This window comes from Mastigoproctus giganteus, chromosome 3 (genome assembly GCF_048544385.1).
Source record: "Mastigoproctus giganteus isolate SK-2022 chromosome 3, ASM4854438v1, whole genome shotgun sequence".
In the NCBI taxonomy this organism is placed as follows: domain Eukaryota; kingdom Metazoa; phylum Arthropoda; class Arachnida; order Uropygi; family Thelyphonidae; genus Mastigoproctus; species Mastigoproctus giganteus.
In genome coordinates this window covers 235,955,377-235,976,310 of record NC_143577.1, presented here as the reverse complement: position 1 = coordinate 235,976,310, position 20,934 = coordinate 235,955,377, and the positions used below count along the sequence as shown (strand labels likewise).

The following is a 20,934-nucleotide window of genomic DNA, read 5'->3' as shown; positions in this document are numbered from 1 at the left end:
GATATCTCCATAATTTTATCAGATCAGCGACCAACATTTTAGCAATTGCCTGTCGTCTCTTTACATCGTTTGAGCAGTCACTGTTTTTATTTATTCTTGACCCTAAGTAATCAAATTCATCAACTTCTTCGATATCTTGCCCATTAACCTTCACTTTACTGGAATCGAGATTATCACCATAATTTTAGTTTTACACACATTCAGAAACAATCCTTCTTTCTTACTTGCTTCACATACTCTCCTCAGAGTTTCTTTAAGATGATTCTTAGAATTACAAATTAGCACAGTATCAACTGCATAACGAAGGTTGTTTATCTTCAGTCCTCCAATTTTGATGCCAGTTTCAAAATCTTCCAAAGCTTCATGCATGATATCTTCGGCATAAAGATTAAAAAGATGAGGTGACAAAATACAGCCCTGCCTGACACTGTTACCTCTTGTGAAAAAGTCGTGTTTCCCATGTTCATTCTCACTTTTTCTGGTACAGTAGCTTAATCAGCTGAATTATGTGGATTGGAAAACCCATAATAGTCATCGTTTCTCGTGTTGAACACAATTAAATGCTTTTGCATAATCAATAAAACACAAAACAACTGGAACATTGAATTCTTTGCATTTTTCAATAATCAGTCGTAGGCTTAAGATCTGATCTCTGGTTCCTCTACCCCTTCTGAACCTGCTGGTTCTTCTGGCATTTCTTCAAGTTTTCTTGAAATTCTGTTCAATATGATTTTAAGAAGACTCTTGCTAGCATGAGAAATTAGGCTAATAGTCCTGTAATTTGAGCAAATTTTCAGATCTCCTTTTTTTGCTAAGCTTATATAGCATCAGCCAAAAAAAAAAAAAAATCCTTCCCATTTCACCCATCCATTCATTCCAAATGTTTCTAATTCTGCCTTGAACTTAAATAAGTTGCTGACCTCCAGTGCAGATGGAAGTTTGTTCCAACTATCAACCACTCACTGGCTAAAGGTGAATTTCTGAACATCTATTCTACAATTGTCTTTCCTCATTTTGAATTTATGCCCCCTCAGGTGAGTAATCTGAGGAAGAATCTCATTAGCACTGAACTTGCTCAAACCATATAAGGCCTTATACACCTCATTTAGATCACCTTGCAGGTGCCTAGTCTCCAGAAGTTGCAATTTGCAGACTTAAGCCTTTCTTGGTAATATCAACCCTTTTTTCCCCTCACCAATCACCTTATACAAGGGGACAATCACCCCCTTATCACTGCTAGCAAAATTCCTGTATATCATTGACAAGACATCATGAACTACGCTTGCAGCCTTTTTTGCACTGCTCTCTGCCCAGACATTAGCCTTTTCCCTGAAAGCTACCTATGATCTATGCTACACAATATAAGTCTGCATTATCTCCTAGGCAAATCAGGTTCTGAAAACTTAATACACTTACAACATTATGGTGGGTGTATTAGCTTAAGAAGGTTAAGCGAGAACTAGCTGTAAATGATTAACCTTCAAATACAAAACCTATTTGCATTAATAATTTTTTTTAATTGAAGAAATATTTTTTAACCATAAAAACTTCTAAGAGTCCATTTTGAAATAAAAACTTAAGAAAAATAAGTAAACTCCTCTGACTGGGTAGTCATCCTAAACAGAAAATTTATTTTATTTTATTCAATAAGTGTAATTTTCCAGAGTTGTCAGATGAGAAACAAAAACTGCACTAAGAGTCAGAAAATAATTCCTTTATTTTTCTTATTTTTTTTTTAATATCAAGACTGTTGTTTCTTAACATAATTTGTGATATCATTGTCCAATATAGTGTCAGAATTAAGAATAATTTTTTAGTTTTCCATTTTCAATCAGTTTTTCCTATTTATCCCCAAAACATGAAAAGATGAAATCAGCACACCAATGCAAAAACAAGTAATTCTTTGCATATTTCAAATTATTCATGGCTTTTTTTTTTTTAATAACGGCACCCCTAAGTAATTTATTTCTTTATGCATTAAGAATCTCCAGATAAAGGAACCACTAGGTGGCAGTGATCACAGTGTGCTGAAGTGGGATTTACTCAAAGAGGTAACTATCATCAGGGGTAAAGGGAAGGGTTTTTGCTCTCATAAAGGAGACTACGGTGGTCTGAGACAGTATTTAAATTCTATATGGTGGGACCAACTGATGATGTTACCAACAGCAAATTCAAAATGGGAAGCATTCAAAGAATTAATCTTGGAAGCTACTAGGCTTTACATACTAACTAAGAAATATTGTTCAAGGTTTAGGCCTAAATGGATGTCAGATGACCTAATTAGACATGTGGCAGAGAATAAAAATGCATGAGATACATATAAAATAACAGGTGACACAGAAGCCTATGATAGATATAAGTTGGTCTGTAACCAAGTCACAAAGGAGGTTTGACAGGCAAAGGCAGATTATGAGAAAGGATGCAAAGAAAAACAACAAAGAGTTCTTTACCTATGTACACTCTAGAAGGAAAGGGATGAATCAGATTGTTCCACTGGATATTAATGGTTCAAACTGTTGATGATCCTGCTCAGGTGGCTAACAAACTAAATGAGTATTTTGCATCTACATTCACTTGTGAGGAGTTATTCAGGGAGGGGAATGCCAGAGGTGAGTTAAACTCTGGTAGTGAGCTAGATGATTTTGTAATAACTGAGAGGAAAGTGGAGGAGAAATTGTTGAAGATAAACATAAAAAAGACACCTGGTGTGGATGGAATCTATCCAATTATATTAAAGGAGGCAGCAAAGGAAGTAAGCAAACCCTTAGCCATAATTATGAGAACTTCTTTGTACTCAGAGGAGGTACCCATAAACTGGAGATGTGCAAATGTGATCCCAATTCACAAAGGAGGATCAAATGGCAACACAAGTAATTATAGACCTGTTAGTTTAACTTCTGTTCAAGGAAATTTAATGGAGGTACTGTTTAAAGAAGCACTGCAGGATCATCTAGACAAGACTTCAGTTATAGCTCAGACACAGCATGGTTTTGTTGGGGGAAAGTCTTGCCTGACCAATTTGATGGGATACTATGACGTGGTCACAAAGGAACTGGATGCAGGGAATAACTTTATCATATATTTGGATCTTAGAAAGGCTTTTGATACTGTTGCACATGAAAGACTGCTGAACAAATTGGAGCAGTTTGGCATTGGAGGCGAATTGCTGCTATGGATAAATAAAAGGATGGTTGAGTGGGAGAAAACAGAGTGGTAATCAATGGACACTGCTCATCATGGACTAATGTTATTAGTGGAGTCCCACAGGGTTCAATGTTGGGTCCATTGTTTTTTGTATTTATAAATGATATTGATGATGGTATATCAAGCTTAATGTCCAAGTTTGCAGAGTTATTAAGGACACTAATGACAGTACGCTGCTGCAGGATCTAGAAGAGTTGAGCAGATGGGCTGAGAGGTGGCAAATGAAATTTAACATTAACAAATGTAAATACTACATGTGGGAAGCAGTAACCCCAGATATCAACTCTGTGGTACTACACTGACAGTAGTAGAGAACAAAGAGGACCTGGGGGTAATTGTGCAGGCAGATATGAAGTTTTCTGAGCAGTGCAGACGGTCTGCAAGAGTAGCTCATAGTGTGTTGTCAATGATATACAGGAATTTTTCTAGCAGGGATAAGGAGATGATTATCCCCTTGTATAAGGCAATGGTCAGGCCACACCTTGAGTACTGTATACAGGTCTGGAGGCCTGATTTTAAGAAGGACGTAGAGCTGTTGGAACGAGTACAGAGAAGAGCAACAAGATTAGTAAATGGAACAAAGGGTTGCTCTTACGAAGAAAGGCTTAAATTTTGCAAATTACAGTGTCTGGAGACTAGGGACCTGCGAGGTGATCTAATTGAGGTGTATAAAGCCTTGAATGGTTTGAGCATGCTCAATGCTGATGGGATTCTTCCTCTTGCTCAGAATAATCACCTGAGAGGGCATAAATTCAAATTGAGGAAAGACAGATGTAGGATATATGTGCGGAATTTTGCCTTTAGCCAGCGGGTAGTTGGTTGGTGGAACAGACTTTCATCCTTTGTTGTGGAAGTTGGCAGCTGTTCCAAATACCTGAGGTGGACAGATATTTGGAACGAATAGAGGGGTGAAATGGGAGCAGTTTTTTTTTCTTGGATGATGCTGCATAAGCTTGCTTTCTTGCATCATATGTCTCTAATAATGCTATTTTTATTTTGCGACATACCTACTCAAATTTTCTGCCTGTTAAATCCAATTCTCTCCCTGTGTGTGTGTAATATTAAAAAATATATGTTATATGATAGTTATTACAATAATATAATTATAAAAATTACATTTCATAATACAAATTATATATATATATATAGTATATAATAATTTTATTCTTTATATAGAGGTACTAAGTAAACATCAATTATAGATCACCACAAAATTAAAAAGATACTGTACACCTTTTTATAATGAAATAAACATAAATTTTAAAAAATAATAAGTTTAAGTAACTTAAACCCAAATTACGTGACGCCCCTGGAATGTTGTTGTTGTTGCAGAACCCCAGTTGAAAACCACTGCCTTAAACACTGTCTTAGTGGTTTTAATGGCCAATAAAAGAATGTCCTTACTTTAGTTGCCTTAAATTAACTTGCCAGTTTAATTATCTGAAAATTATATTTAATGAAGGACTAGAATTACTACTTTTAAAGCACTTTTTTTTTTTTTTGAGCCATTACCGGATATGCAATCATTAAATATTTTTATCTTTAATAATGCTATATTGATATCGAAATGCAGAAAAACAACCTTAAATGACTGTTGAGGAAATCAAAGATAACAGTGAATAAATCTATGGCTCTATATGACCAAATAAACTGAATGAAATCCAGACATTGTAAACTTCATGAACAATAGCCCTTAGTGAAAAAACAAACTAACAAATGCAACCACTATTGGGAACCTGGTTCACAGAATTAATTTCTGTAAAATTAAAATAGTAATACATTCTTTAATATTTAATAAGGCTATATTTAAGCAAAATAATCATGTTAACAGTATCTAGAAAGGTTTTACAAATTAAACTTATATATAGCATACAGAAGGAAATAAATCAAGAACGTCAAATATTTTTAAGTAAGTCTTAATATATACAAGCTGAATTTCCATTTTAACTAAATTACCTAAGAGTAAACATAAGAGTACTGGCAAAAGGTGTGGTCTACAAGATCAAAGAACAAAAGATACGAGGTTCATTAATTCAGGCTAATAGTCAAACAAGAAACGAGGTGCCACAGTAAATCCTAGTTTCACCAAGGCACCTTTGTTGAATTTGTTTCACAATGCACTCTGTTTTAACTCGCAACAAGAGATATTAGCCCTTTACCAGGCATGTGAAAAGTACGTGGCACATGGGAGACTTTTTCCACCACTGTTATGTATGGAATAAAGGCATGAAATAATTCAGTACTGCTCACTTTTAAGATGGCAACTTAATTTCAATTCTTGAGCACAACTGTGAAAAATACATATTTTATATAGAAAAAAATGTTTTAAATTAGTTTTTTTAAATAAATCCCCCTCTGACACTACACACATGCAATTTTTCATAAAATGTTTTTTTAACGCACCTGCACTTGGCCATTATCTTCACTGATGGTCAGCAAAGCTTGAAAGAAACATATCAAAGCCCGACATCAGACAAAAACTCCAATCTAGCAAGCATTTCAATTTGCTTCAGATCCAAAGTTATAACTGTGGATGTCTGTTACTGGACCTACAGATGCTGCTAATTTTAAACTCTTGCTTTGCAGTATTGATAATTATATGCAAAAATTGGCTTTATGAAGTCAAGAAAACTTTTTGACTTCAAACTTTAAGAAAACTTATCTAAGGCAAAACTTCTATAACAAAAGAATGTAATGATACAGATGGAAGGTCAAGCTAATAGTGAAGGAATAATAAAATTCATACTGATGTCACTGGTGAAGGGTTAATATAGGTAAATAATAGTGCACCCTCAATATAACCTGGGTGTCAGATGGCAACTAATACCCATTTATAAGCTAAGCACATTACAGCCAAATTTTTTTTTTCCAGTATTTATTAGCATAAATACACTTTACTTATTAAATAAATACTTTATTCACTAATGTTTTATGAGTATACAGCCTAAAAGACAAAATATTAAATGTTATATCATTCCCTTTACATTCTACTAGTACACAAAGCTGTTATTGACCTACATTTTATGCATCCATTATGAAATAATCATGCAATTTAGTTTGCTTGAACTGACAACAGCATTTTTTCAGTACATAATTCTTAATAGTGTTCAGGTGCAATAAATGAAGATGTTCACTATCACTAACATTCTAACAACACCATCACCTCACTAATGTTTTTCAAGCACTTTGTTCATTTCTAGTGTTTTTTCCTTACATTAGTCATCCACATTATCTTCTGAGTCACTCTATGTCACAGGCTTTCTGTTTGTTGATTGTCTTCCCTCTGTTCACAGAGGCTGCAACTTCTTCCTTGCTCAGGTAATGCACAACTGGAGCTTCTGCATCCCCATCAATCCAAGCAGAAAGATCATTTGCTCCAAGACTCCAACCAGGGAAATTACAAGCAGCCTTTGCTTCTTGTTCTGAAAATGCTGCTAATTCAAGGTTATAAGTGATTGTGGCTTTTCTGATACATTTTTTCCAGCAGTTTTCAGTTGCTGTTGAGTGTACTTTCTCCTGTGCTAATCCAATATTGTATGCAACGTCTTTCAGTGTTAGTTTTCAGAAATTCTAGAACTTGATTTCTGAGTTCACAATACCAGCTCGCCACAATAATAAGCTTTGAAGGTTCGGATAATGCCCTGATCCATGGGTTGAATTAGTACGGTTGTGGTCCTAGCAGAAATGCAACTCTTACCTTACCATCTTTCAATTTTGGGACATCAGCCAAAGGATGAGCTGGGTGGTGATCCAACAGTAACAGAGCCTTTTCTTCAAGTTTTTTGGAAAGCAATGGCATCTCAGAGATGGTACAAACTCACTTTCAACGATGAAGAAAAAAAAATATATCACTCTTCATCCAAGCATCGGAACTGTTTTTAAAAATCACAGGTACAGATCATGTTGATGTGCTTAAAATACTGAGGACTTCAACTTTTACTGATGCACAATGGCTTTAGCTCGTGATTTCCAGTCTTATTTGCACACAGTAACACTTCGTTAGTTTGTTTTTCATGCCTGCTTCATTGGGCACCTATTTAATATCCAATGCCTTGTGAGGGAGAAGTTTATAGTACAGTGCTGTTTTGTCACAGTGTTCACCTTGAATCACATTATGCAGAAATTAAGGAAACACTTTTGCAGCACTGTAGTGTCACCAAATGTAGATTCACTTACAGGACTAACTTGGGATATTCTATGACAGGCCTTCCATCTCCAAAGTCACCCTTTAAATGTATCCCTTGTAGTCAAGCTTTAAATGTATCCCTTGTAATCAAGCTTTAAATGTATCATCATCTCTACCAAATAGCTTATGAAATTTAAGTGCCTGTGCTTTCAAAATTACCCCATTTATTTGTACTTATTCCATATGCTTCTGTAGAAACCACGTGCATAAGCATTGGTGCACATCACAGTTTTCACAGTATAGTTTTCTTTCTTTGGATGCCTACTTCATTTCTATGGAGGCTATGAATGAAATTAATTTTCCTTTCTCTTTTATCCAACCATAGATCATTCCTTCTGGAATTCCACACACACAAAATATATATTTTGTTTTGCTACCCGTGACTTTAACTTTTCATAAACTCGAACTTTTTCTTTTAGTGGCCATTACTTCAGTCCTGCTGATTTAATAATTTTGCCATGTATTTCTGATGCCCTATAATTTACCATGTTTTGAGAAAACTAAATCAAAACCAAACTGTCCGGCCTGTCATAGTGGAGTCCACAATTTCTCCATAAATTACAAATTACATACAAAAATATGTGTATATTTTTGTCTAGCTTAGTCCTTAGCAGGTTTTACTATCCTAAGTGTAACTTCTAGTCAAAGAAAGGATGTCACGTGCTGTTGTTTACAAACATTTACTTTGTAACTAATTAGATCGTATGTATAGCTTAGCTTAATTTTCAGCACTCACCTCATAGTAATCCACTTAGCTGGTGAAGAGTTTTACCACATACATAGTGGTTATAGGATTCTAATAACTTACAGGGATTATGGGTTTAAAACTAAGTTATGGGCTATAAAAATTTTTCTAAGAAAGGAAAGTGCACCTTCCATTCTATGGTTGCCTAATTAAATTAAATTAGCTTCTATTTTTCTTCATTTAATTTAATTTAATTAGGCAACCATAGAATGGAAGGTGCACTTTCCTTTCTTAGAAAAATTTTTATAGCCCATAACTTAGTTTTAAACCCATAATCCCTGTAAGTTATTAGAATCCTATAACCACTATGTATGTGGTAAAACTCTCCACCAGCTAAGTGGATTACTATGAGGTGAGTGCTGAAAATTAAGCTAAGCTATACATACGATCTAATTAGTTACAAAGTAATTACTATGAGGTGAATGCTGAAAATTAAGCTAAGCTATACATACGATCTAGTTATTACATTACAGCCCATAAGGACTCCTTAAAAAAAAAAAAAAAAAAAAAAATCGAGAGTTTGTAACTAATGTAATGGACTTGAACAGTAGCTGTATTGCCCTCCATAGGTAGCTGTTTGTAATTAATGTTCTACCAATATACTCTTTTAGTGTATCTCTAGCTGAGGGAAGAAACTAGGTGTCTACAGTAATGAGTCCCATTTACAAAAATTACTCAACTGAATATGTTGAAGTGAATATACAGCCAATTTTTCGCTAATTTCCCCTCTTGGAAATATGATAGTAAGATGCATATACAGTATTTACTTTTTCTAGTTTCCAACATGAAATTGCTAGTTCTTTGAAACAGACTACTTTTTTTTCATAATTTGTTTTGGGGGACATGATCATACCTGTGGTATATCCAAAACTGCTGTACAAAGAGGCATGTTGTATCAGTGTTGCACTGTATGTGTACAGGAATACCTTGCATAGTGCAGTTAATTCTTGCCAAAAAAATACTACGCTGATCTGATCATCGAGGTATTATTAGTATGTATTTTAATATAATGCGTTCTGACAATTTGATTATATGGGTCGAGTTGCAAAAATATATAGGTGTTTGTTTACCATAAATTGATGCACACAAAGTTTTTACAAAAAAAAAAAAAAATTAAAATGATAAAAATGAAAAATACTAGTAAGTACAGCACAAGTGATTTTTATTGCAGTATGTACATACTCAAAGAATATAAGTGTGTACAGGTGACCCCCACTTAACGCTGATAAATCGTTCCGGAAAAACAGAGCGCTAAGTCTAAGTGAATCCCCGCTAAGCGAGCGCCGCATTCCCACAAGGTAACATATGTATTTGTGAGTTGCGGTCGGTGCCATAGGATATTTCCTAATCAATAATAAACAGTAATGAAAAGATGCACAAATATCGGTCAAAATATTTAATATTCAAATATTTGTACATATAAAATATTCTGCATTACATACGTATATAATTGTGGTAACTACTTGCATATCGAAATTAAACTTAAAATTCCAATTAAAATTATGAAGTTAATGAAAAATGTGTCGATTTTGGGTTGAACTTTGGCCCTCTTCCAAATAAACTAAAAGGGGTATTAATTTTAAATCCCCCGCAGCGTTACCATCCAACAATAAAGTCAACCGATCCTTCGCCGCTTTGAAACCTGGCATTTCTTCATCTTCTAACAAAGATGAAGCACGACAAAAGTCCTGCTTCATCTATGTTAAAAATTTGTTGAGAAGTATAACACATAATACCCCTCTTCAATAATTTTAACAAGTTCTTTTTTGAAAGTTTCGGCTCCTTGATCTGCACTTGTGGCTTCTCCCTGGATTTTAAATCTATTCAACCAGCCCTTACTAGTTTTAAATGGTTCCAATTTTTTTTTTTTTTTTTTAGGCTAATCTCTCTCTTTTATTATTATTATTTTTTTTTTTTTATAAAATTTAACTTAACTGAATTCTGCATTGGATATTATCCTCAATAAAATTAGTTGTCTTTCCATTTCAATCCTAATAGCCGGCCTAGCCCTAGTTGCTTGCAGTGGAACAGCTTTTTTTTTTCCCGCTGCTAAAATTATTTCTTTATTTTTTTATAATTGTTCTTACAGTTAAACTTGCAAGTCTAAATTATGGCACACATCCGCTTGTCTTTGACCGGAATTGATTCGCTTCAAAACGTCTAATTTAATTTTCAAATTCAGTCTTTTTCTTTCATTTATAGTCTTCGTACTATGCCCAGACGTTGCTTTTTCATTCTTATGGGCCATTATTAACTCTTTGCAAATGTAACTGCGTTACTTTCAAGGAAGCCTGAGGCTTATGCTGCACCAGGAAAAAAAAAATTCCCAAGTTACCCTGAGATAGAGATTGTCAAAAGTAGAAGGGAATTACCAAGAAAGAGAAGAATGTTGATATCCAGCTCAGAACCCATACTCACCAGATGTGAGCCCCCGGCATTAATTACGATACAATGTTCAAGTAAACTGTCCATTACGCACGATGTCTAATACTGTACTTCAGATAAATGCATATAACGCAAATATTACAAGCAATATACTTGATCATTTTTTAAAATGTTGATCTCGGAACTACGTAAGAAGTCACTGTACTGTACTGCAATTAAATTAGCGTGCGTGAAAATTTCTCAAGTCGGCTTGGCTTGGGAAACGTTTTAACCGTATTTTTATATTCATTTTCAAGCTATCGACTCCATCAAATGAAACGATTTCGTTAAATATTCCAAAAATGTAATCTGTAAAAGAGCGTTATAGTGATCTGTGACAGCGTTATAGTCAGATACGGGTTATAATATAAGAACAGCATTATAGCGAATCAGCGTAAAGCGAACCGCATTATAACGGAGGCCTGCTGTACTGTATTTTTATTTTTAAAAATAACTGATCAGCTTAGTTTGCACAGTTTTTTCTTCTTTTTATCTGCATACATCTCTTTATAACATCGAATGTCATTTTGCAACGCCTGCCTTTCATACCTTGTTCAATGTTTGGATCTAGAACTCTCAACGCCATTACATTTCTTCTTTCCACTCAATATTTGCGTATAAAGGTGTAACGTTTTTAAAAAATAATCTTTAATAAAAATACACAGCGAAAAATACGTGTACAGCTTACGCACGATGAACAACCTCACCGCTCGGAATCTAGTCTTTACTAATGTATGAATGATAGCAGAGTCTGTATATAATGGGAGTTGCGACAACAGTCAGCGTGGCCTTGAATCCATAACGCATTGGCCTACATGTTGGCATTATAATACATACATATCAAATGTATTGGTGCGTAACGCAGTTAATATTTTTTTTTCAATTTGTAAAACCGCGCTATAGCAAAACTCACGCTATGCGAGGTATTCCTGTATTGATATAATATCTTTATCAGATAAAGATATAACAATATGTTACATTGTTGCATTAGCTAATGCTATATGTTGTAACCCCAGACATCTTATTTTGATATACATGTTGCTTGACCTTCAGCTGTGTAGCTGCAATTATATCACTGATGAAAAGCTGTTATTATGTGCTTAAAATTTTTCTCTTATAGGATCTATTAAAATTGGTTGCTATTAAAAAAATTGCAAATTTTACTAATATTTTGCATACATTCAAGAACTCTAATTTATTTTGGATTCTATGTTCATAAAATACTAATAGCTGAAGTATGACCAATACTTTTTATGATACAAGCCATAGATCTTAAATATTAGTTTATTTTAAGTGAAAATAAAATATAGATACCTTCAAGCTTAATATGCCTCTTATGATAAAGGCACTTGGGAGTTAACAGATAAATCTTATATTAACATCCAAAAAATGATTAGCATATTCATTCACATATAAAAAGTTAATTACACTACTCTGCATTTTGGCAAAAATGCACTGATGTTTTCTCAGAAAAATATTTCGAGTCATTTTGTAATGCTGTTTTAAAAAAATGACTTCTATTTGTCTCCAACAATAGCTTTTTTCAAAAATCAAAAAGAAAATTTGATTTTGGCAGAATTTGTGCACTGATATTATAACAAAATGCTACTTTTACGAGACTTTTATATTTAATTACATGTTGAAAACACTAATAAAAACGGCAGTGTGTAAAAAGTCCATCAAACACTCACCTTTATTTTAAAAACTGATCTACGATGGGTCAATTTTTTGTTTCTCTGATTTTCTTGCAGATCCTTCTACTTTACAGACCCTCTTCATGTCCAGCAATTGTCAGCCATCATGTTGACATTCTACCTTCCCTGGTACCTCATCTCTGTGTTTTTGTCCTGGTGAAATCTCTCACCCTTTTCTTCAAATACTTCCTAGATTTTCTGGGAGGTATTCAGTGTGGGAGTGTAAAAAATGTACCTTGACATTCATGTTGCAGTCAAGCTTCTTGAAGTTTGTCAACATATTTTCAACTATATTCTATTCTTCTTTTTTTTTTTATGTAAACCCCAAACATGAGGTATTAGAACCTATAGTACTTAGTACCATGTTTAGGTTGGAGGTTGAGAAGACGAAAGAAGATATTTGTTGACACTGGACTTGAACTTCTGTAGACTGTAATTTTCAAGAAATCTGTATGAAGGAAGGTTGTTCCAGAAAATGGCAGTTGAATGAATAAATGAGGAAGATAAAAAGTTGGTTCTGTGAGTTTCAAGTTGGACAGTAAATGGATGTTGGCGGCAGTTGTGAAACCAATTCAGAAGAACAGTGCCCATGGAAATATCTGTAGAAGAGGCATGCAGCAGAAACAGATGTGGAGAGACTCTGTTAGAGATGAATCATTAATTAACATAACTGCCCTTTTCTGAATGGAATCAAGAAGCCTGAGAGAGACGTTTTGGGGGCACCACCCCAGATGTGGGAACAATATTCCATGGTAGCGCGGATTTGAGATTTGTACAGAGTGAACAGCTGTTTGGAAGAAAAGTAACGCCGAGAGCGAAAGAGAGAACCAAGTTTTTTAGATGCAGAGGAAGCAATATTTGTAATGTGCTTGTGCCAAGAGAGATTAGAAGTCAGGGTAATTCCCAAAAGAGATATATCATTTTGCCTAGAAACCAGTGTCACCAAAGATAAGCATAGGAGCAGAAGAATCCTTTTTGCAAGATATAAGACAAGACTGAGTTTTAGAAGGATTGAAATCAACTAAGTTGTTTTTGCCCCACTGTAGAATTACCTGGAGATCGACATTTAAGGAATTGGTAGCATATTTTCGAAAAGTTGAAGCTGATTGAGCAGGGCAAGGTTTCTCAAAATGGAAAGTGGAATCCAATGTGCTATTATCGGCAAAACTATGGATAGGATTTCCAGTCAACGGAAGAAGTTCATTAATAAACAAGAGGAAAAGAGTGGGGGAAAGAACTGAACCTTGGGGAACACCGGCATTAGTGGAGAAGTTAGAAGATAGAGAGCCATCTAACATCATCCATCATCTAGAGCTATCTATCAGCTTTATCCTTGGTTGAAGTGACAACAGAACAATCTGGTTTTGACAGAGGTGGGAGCAGAGATAGGCAAAAATTGCGGCCAATAGCTTTGGCAAGAGACCAGAATGCTTGGCTACCATTAGGGCAAGAAGCAAGTTTTCTACTCTTAGCCTGTTCAAACTCTAGTTTGGACTGATTACTAACTGCCTTACAATTGTTGCGAGCTTTGGTGTAGGCAGAAAATGAAACTGAAGAATTAGAAACAAGCCAATTACGATATGCAACGTTCTTCTCTTGAACAGCCTTAGCACATTTATTGGAAAACCGAGGTTTAGATAAAGGACAAGATTTTAAAGTGGAGTGTGGGATAAAGGAGTCCATTCCTGCAAGAATAATCTCACTGACATGATCTGAGCAAACGTTGACATCAGAAGTTTTGAAACAGTAATCCGACGAAGAAAAAAAATCTCGCAGGTCATCCCATTTTGCATTCTTGTAATGCCAAACAATACAAGGTTGGGAATAGCCATGAGATAAAGGCTCCATTGGAGAAGAGACAATCACCAAGTTGTGATCCGAGGTGCCTAAAGGACCTCTCACTTCGGCCGTGTACTTAGAAGGGTTGTTTGTGAGAAAAAGATTAAGCTTGTTGGCTGTATGGTTAGGATTGTCCAGTATTCTTGTAGGTAAATGAACAATCTGTGTAAGGTCATTAGTAATTGTAAAAGTCTCAGCATCTTGACCAGCTGGGTCGGTGTGACTAGAAAACAGAAGCCACCTGGAGTTGTGAACATTAAAATCACTTCACTGTTACGAAAGTTGGACTGGAGAAAGTCAAGTTGCAAAGAGAGGAAGTCAAAGAGCTCCAAGTGATTAGTGGAGTTGGGAGAATGGTAGAGACAACAGATGAATTTGACACAATGAGGTATTGAGATTTTAAGCCAGAGAAGATCGAAAAGAGGAGATTCCAAATTACCAAGTCTCTGACAGGGAATATCAGAATGGACATATGCACAAGTACCACCTTTGTGACGAAAGGAATCATACAGCAAATAATTTGGGCAACTGAGATGAACAGTAGTTGAATCAACTTATAACTGAGATTCTGTCAGAAAAAGTACATGGGGTTTGGCAGACTGCAAGTGGAAATGGACATAGTTGAGATTAGAATTGAGACCACGTATATTTGTGAAATGAATTAGGAAGTGTTTGGGAGGTTTAGATCTTTTTGCAGATAAGCTTACTCTATTAGTTTGACAATTCATGGTGTATTCAATAGTGAGAAAAAGTGGGTGGGACATGCTGTATGAAGTAATGAAATTTTTGGATATGGCATACACGTGGTAAGAATATACCCAGATCCTTGACATAACACGGCCTCGACAATGCCTCCCACATACACACTACTCTGACTCCCTCCAGTCGCTATCTGGCAGAGTAGAGGTAGCAATATTATACACTAGCTGATCCGGAAGCCTCCTAAAGAGTTACCAATAGGTTCGGTCCGGTGTACCAACTAGCGGCCGGCCTGCGAACACCATTTTAGAGCCGTACCCTTATTCTTGTAGTCTGGATCCATGTACCTTGTTTTAGCTTCTCTTGGGTGAATGGGAATTTAGTACAAAGGTAGTTGAAGCAAGGACCTTCCTGAGGTAAAGCTTTCACAAACTGTTTCATCAAACCCAGTCTGATGTGCTGACTTTAAGTCAGCACAGACCAACCATATTCTTCATACTTAATATTTGTCAACAACTTAAAAGTTCTCATATGTTTCTTTCAAATGCAGAGAGTGAGCTATTGGAATTGACCCATATTTATTTTCATTATGGAGCAATACACCTTTGAGACTCCTCTTTGATGAGTCAATAAAAAGTCTCCACTGTGTAGGATTGTAACTAATTCCTAAATAATTCATTAAGTCACCTATATTACTGCAAAAAAAATAAAAAACATAGAATTGTTCTCAGAAAAGTAGGGTGGTGGCTCACCCACTTTCAACTCCCACCCTTTGGACCAGGATGGGCATCCTGGTACCAGGGGTCTCCTTACTATCTCCCCTTTCAAATCAGGCAAGTGCCTCAACTATTTCCCCCCCTCTGTTCTCTGCTCCTTTTATCCCACCCTCTTCCTTTCTCCCCATTATCTCCTCTCCAATAAGAATTTTTTTTTTTTTTTTTTTGGGCTCTCCTTGGATGCCTAGGCTACACCAGAATTCATCCCACCAGAGCTTTCTTCTCTCCTAATGTGCCCTGGCCTGCCTCCCTGGGGTGGTGATGGAAACGGGATGTTAGGGGCTCCCAGGCTAAGTGGCCAGAGGAACAACACAACCCACACTAATACTTCATAAAACACACATCTTGGCCTAATGCAGAGTATTGTATTCTACACAAAGTAAAAATGCAGAGTTTGGAAAACCCTCAGTGCCACCAGACAAAAAACAGTGTCACTATGATTCATATCTAATCAGAAAATGACCTATGTAATTATTTACCTGTGCATTTGTAGTGCCCAGAATTCTCAAGGTAGAATAAATATCACAATGTAATTATTTATCTGCATTTACATAGGTCACTTAGGAAAAGGCCTTTTGCTTCGGGTTTCATAATGCACGAGAAATATTGTTGCAGGACTAAAATATTTCACTGAAACATTTACAAACTATGCAAATATTTACAAAATGCGAAATTACTGTATTTACAAATATAGAATATTCATTAATATACAAAAAACATTACAATGGAACATCAAATGTTAGACAGGGAAGCACATGCATGATATTGGTGAATGCTATGGCAGTTGTCATAATTAATTATTGCATTTGTAGTGATGTAATTGCCTCGCTGTCTTCTCCCATTGGCTCGAATAAATCACTAGGAGGAAAACTTTTTTAATGTATAAAAAACTTTTTTATATATATTGAAAATAATCGCAGACTGAACAACGCACGTTTGCAGGCCAGAGGTTGCCCACCCTTGCTTTATAGGCCCACCTGAAAAGCCTTTTGTGCATTAATGGCCAGTTCACGATTAAGTGAACTTTAAGTTCAGTTATGTTAGGAGAAATGACAAAATTTGCTTATGTGCACATGTATTAGTTTGAATTTTTGCATACTTAAGTTTTACGAACTTGTAAATGGAAATGATTAATTAGCTTCATATTTATATTTTATGTTGTGCTTACCCCCCCCAGGGTTTTTTTTTAATAAGTGTGAAAAACTTTTTTTTTTTGTATTTTAAATAAAAAAGTTAATTATATTTAATAAGTATCTCAATTAATTAGGAAGAGGTCAAGGCATTGGCATACTCCAAGCAGAATTTAAGATGTAACACTTTTATCAGAAATAAAAAATAAATAGGTGGGCCTGTCACAACCTGAACCACCACGTTTTTTACAATTGGGGATGGCACATATGTTAATTCTGCCACTGTTAGTTAGTTAGTTGGTTTTTAGGAGCATTAGCAACTAAGGCCATATTGCTCCGGGATATGAGGTGGTCATTCCCTGACCTTTCCGCATCCTCTGTATTTGGTGGTGACGGGCTCGAACCCCGGTCTAATCAAGAAGCGTGTGCTACACACTACTGCTCCTTCCCACCTGGCTACGGAGGCACACCTTGCCACTGACTTCCAGTAATGTTATCATATACAGTCATAACGTTCTGAAACTAAGAAGTAGCATTCTCCACTCCTGTTTGTGAAAGGTGGAATTTTGAAGTACAGTAGAATACTAATGCAATATTCATGCAATCCTTTATATCACGAGATACCTTACAATAGTAAGATATCTCGACACATTTATTTTGGGCTGATTCAGATTTTATTATAAAAAACTATTTATAATTTTTAATCTTTAACTACCCAATAAACTGAATTTGAATAGATAGGCATGGTAATAAAGTTTCCAGACTGGGAAATTTACATCTAAGCCTCATATTGCCACTTTATTTCAATAAAAATAAAGTTGAAAGAGCTCAAAAATGTTTTTTTTTTTTATTAGAAGTAATGGTAAAAATTTAGTATCCGGTGCCCGAGCGTGGCTGACGAACAATCGAAATGAACGACATGCTGCTTCTTTTGCTTGAATCCATCCCGAAGTCATATAAAAACATAACCTTTTTTCACTAAACAAAAATGAAAGTCGATTAAAAACATGACCCTTCCTATAAGTGTTTTTTTCCTTTTAATTGCAACTATTATTCTCAGTTCATATTCTTCACGTAGCTCGTCATGCATCACGTAAGAGAGGAGCAATCAAGTCCTTCAGTTTGTAGGCCACACACACACACACACACACAGTGGCTAGTATTCAAGTCCTTCACTTCGACTGTTCATCTGCCACACCCACGAGTACTCGATGCTAAATTTCAGCCAAAGTAATCGGCACACGACTGAATATACTTAATACACCACTCTAAAAGTTTCTGAAAAGAGTCAGCAAAGATGTCCAAAGAGATAATGTTCAGTTTGGCAATTATGCTTTGCTTTTTGTCCTCAACGTCTTGAAATCTTTTCTTTGAGAGCAATTTTCACCTTGGGAAAGAGGAAGAAGTCTGCTGGTGCTAGAGAATGGGGTGGATAGTTGATCTGTACAATGCCATGTTTCATCAGAAATGTCTGCACAACATGTGCAGAATGGACAGGGGCATTGTCATGCAACAAGAACCAGATGCTTTTCTCTTGAAATTGCAGCCTCACCCAGGAAATGCATTTCAATAGTCTTTGAAGCACCTATATATAGAATGCAGCATTGACTCTCTCTCTTTCAGGTACAAATTCTTTGTGAATCACAGTTTGTCAAAAAAAAAAAAAAAGATCAGTATCTTGATCCTGGACTTATGTAAATAAAATGTTTGGACCTTGGTAGTGATTTTGAAGTCCACTGCAAGCTCTGATGCTTCATCTCTGGGTCGTAACGAAACACCCAGCACTCATCTCCAGTGATAATATAGTTGAGGAAATTAGGATTGTCTTGATAAGTCATTATGACACTCTGTTGTTTTTGTGAGGCTATGCAGCAAAACATTTGTGCAGACCTTTCTTTCCCCTAAATCTTCGTGCAGAATTTAACAAATTGTCTCCTTATTCATTATTATTATCAGCCATATGGTACAAGGAAGCCTGAGGCTTATGCTGCACCGGCCAAAAAAAAAAAAAAAAAAAAATTCCCCGAGTTACCCTGAGTGAGAGAGAGAGAGAAGTAGAAAGGAATCACCAAGAAAGAGAAGAATGGTGATATCCAGCTCAGGACCCTGGGTTTGCCAAGCCCATACTCACGAGATGTGAGCCCCTGGGGTTAATATCGAACTCATCAACCACCATTCTGAGAGTCAAATGACAATCTCTTGCCACAATTTCCAAAACCTTTGCAACTCTGGCCTCATTTCAAGAGGCATGTGCTCATTTCTTGGGTCATCACGAACATTCTTGCATCTCTCTTTGTACTCCTTGTCCCCTTCAAAACTCGTATAACTTAACATTTGAATGGAGTTGGTCCAAGGTCCAAAACATTTTATTTACATAAGTCCAGGATCAAGATACTGATCTTTTTTTTTTTTGACAAACTGATTCACAAAGAATTTGTACCTGAAGGAGAGAGAATGGTTGGGTGAAATGGGAAGGTTTTTTTTTGGCTGATGCTGTATAAGTTTGCTTTCTTGCATCATATGCCTCTACTAATGCTAATTTCATCACCATAGTTGCATATTTTCCCAGTTTAAAGCAAAATTTGTTTGATATGCATTAGTTGTCAAAATGTCATTGCAATGGTAGTTGATTGTAGAGACAAACTTCCATCTGTTGTTGTGGAAAGTGGATTTTTTTTTTTTTTTTTTGGCTGATGCTTTATAAGCTTGCATCATTTGCCATTACTAAACCAATATGGAGGGATAAAAATTCTCAAAATGAAACTTTCAGCATTTGCATTTGTGTTCTCAAGCATTTTTTTTTTTTTTTTTTTGGCAAAAACAGAATTTTTAAACATTGTGTTATATAGAATCCAGCACAATTGCCTTGAACTTTAATTCTGAACAAAAACCACAACGAAACCATGGCATTTATTACAATGTGGTTAATTTTAGGTCGAAATTTTTATTTGGAGTCTACGAACAGTACCTACCTTTAAATGGTACTCTCTCATTAAAATTTGGTAGGGGAGAAAGATGCATACTAGAACCATGATAATGCTTCCACATTTTTGACTGAGCAACAGCTAATACCAACAAGACACATATAAATGTTAACGACAACGTAGCCCACATGGCATCTTTCGATCTCGTCAGCGTTGCATGCACTTTTAAAATAAGAGATAAATTTTTTTTGGCCGTTGACTTCGTCTCATTGGATAACGTGCTGTTAACTCTAAAACTATCACTTACGTTTTTAATACTGCTATTTGACGCATAACCTATTTGTTTAACTATATTAGACATCGAGGAATTCTTTAACAACACAGATTTATTTTGGGCGACAGGAGTAAATAACTCAGATGGGTTTTTCGAATGAGCAGTCATATCGTTGGAATTATGTACGCTATTGCTTGTATCCTGTGAAAACGTATCGTTATGCAGATGTTTCACTTTCGTAACCGATTTGCTGCCAGTGGGCATAAACAAAACTGCTGCAGCACAACAAATAATCATAGTCACTAGTGCATACATTTCATACATAACTATCACTATCTTCGGAAGCTGGAAATATAGCTTGAAGTGTTCGTTCATGGTACGAAGCCATGTATGTCACTGTTAATGCACAAAACAGATAAAAATGTAGGTCACTCCTGGTCGTTCGTACTGTCACTAACTGTAGCATACGCACCGTGTGGTCTACACGTGGGTTTCCTTTTGAGAAAGTGAACTTCATCGAGCCAAGCACCACACATTCTACCAATCAGAAAGCAGCTGCCTGTAAACTGGATTAAAAAGTCACTACTAACATCACACAAGACATACCTAAGTACACAAATATCGTTCTTCACTTTATCGTAATAAAATAAATGACACACCTACGTATTCATAAACATCAGTTTTAAAAGCTGTGCTCCACCTAGTGGATATATTAAAATAATAATTGAAAGAGAAATATGCATTATGATAGACATTTCATAATTACATTGTTATTTAGTTCGTTAATTTTAATTAGCGTGTATAGCATTACGAAGTATCACAACGCATTTTTATTTTAAAGGAAGACAATTTTTCCTACTGCAAAATTCTACAATTTAATACGTACTTTGCTAAATTTATATCATTTGAAAATATAAGCCCTCAGACATGACTCGAAAAATTTCATAGCCTCGACTTTGTTTCTTGTGCCTCAAACGTGAGTAAAAATTAACTCACATTATAAATATAACTAATATCAGAATAGGGTTTAAAATATGAG

General features: G+C 35.6%; 1 protein-coding gene across 1 annotated transcript in view; it reads right to left on the bottom strand.

Annotated features, from left to right (window-relative positions):
- The window catches only part of LOC150088900 (uncharacterized), a 45,917-nt gene extending 25,449 nt beyond the window's left edge, over positions 1 to 20,468 (bottom strand). Inside the window, exon 1 of the mRNA XM_090370352.1 lies at positions 19,670 to 20,468. Within this exon, the coding sequence (XP_090226478.1) occupies positions 19,670 to 20,270 (601 nt within the window). The 5' untranslated portion in view covers positions 20,271 to 20,468. The remainder of the gene's footprint in view (positions 1 to 19,669) is intronic.
- Between the last annotated feature and the right edge of the window lie 466 nt (positions 20,469 to 20,934).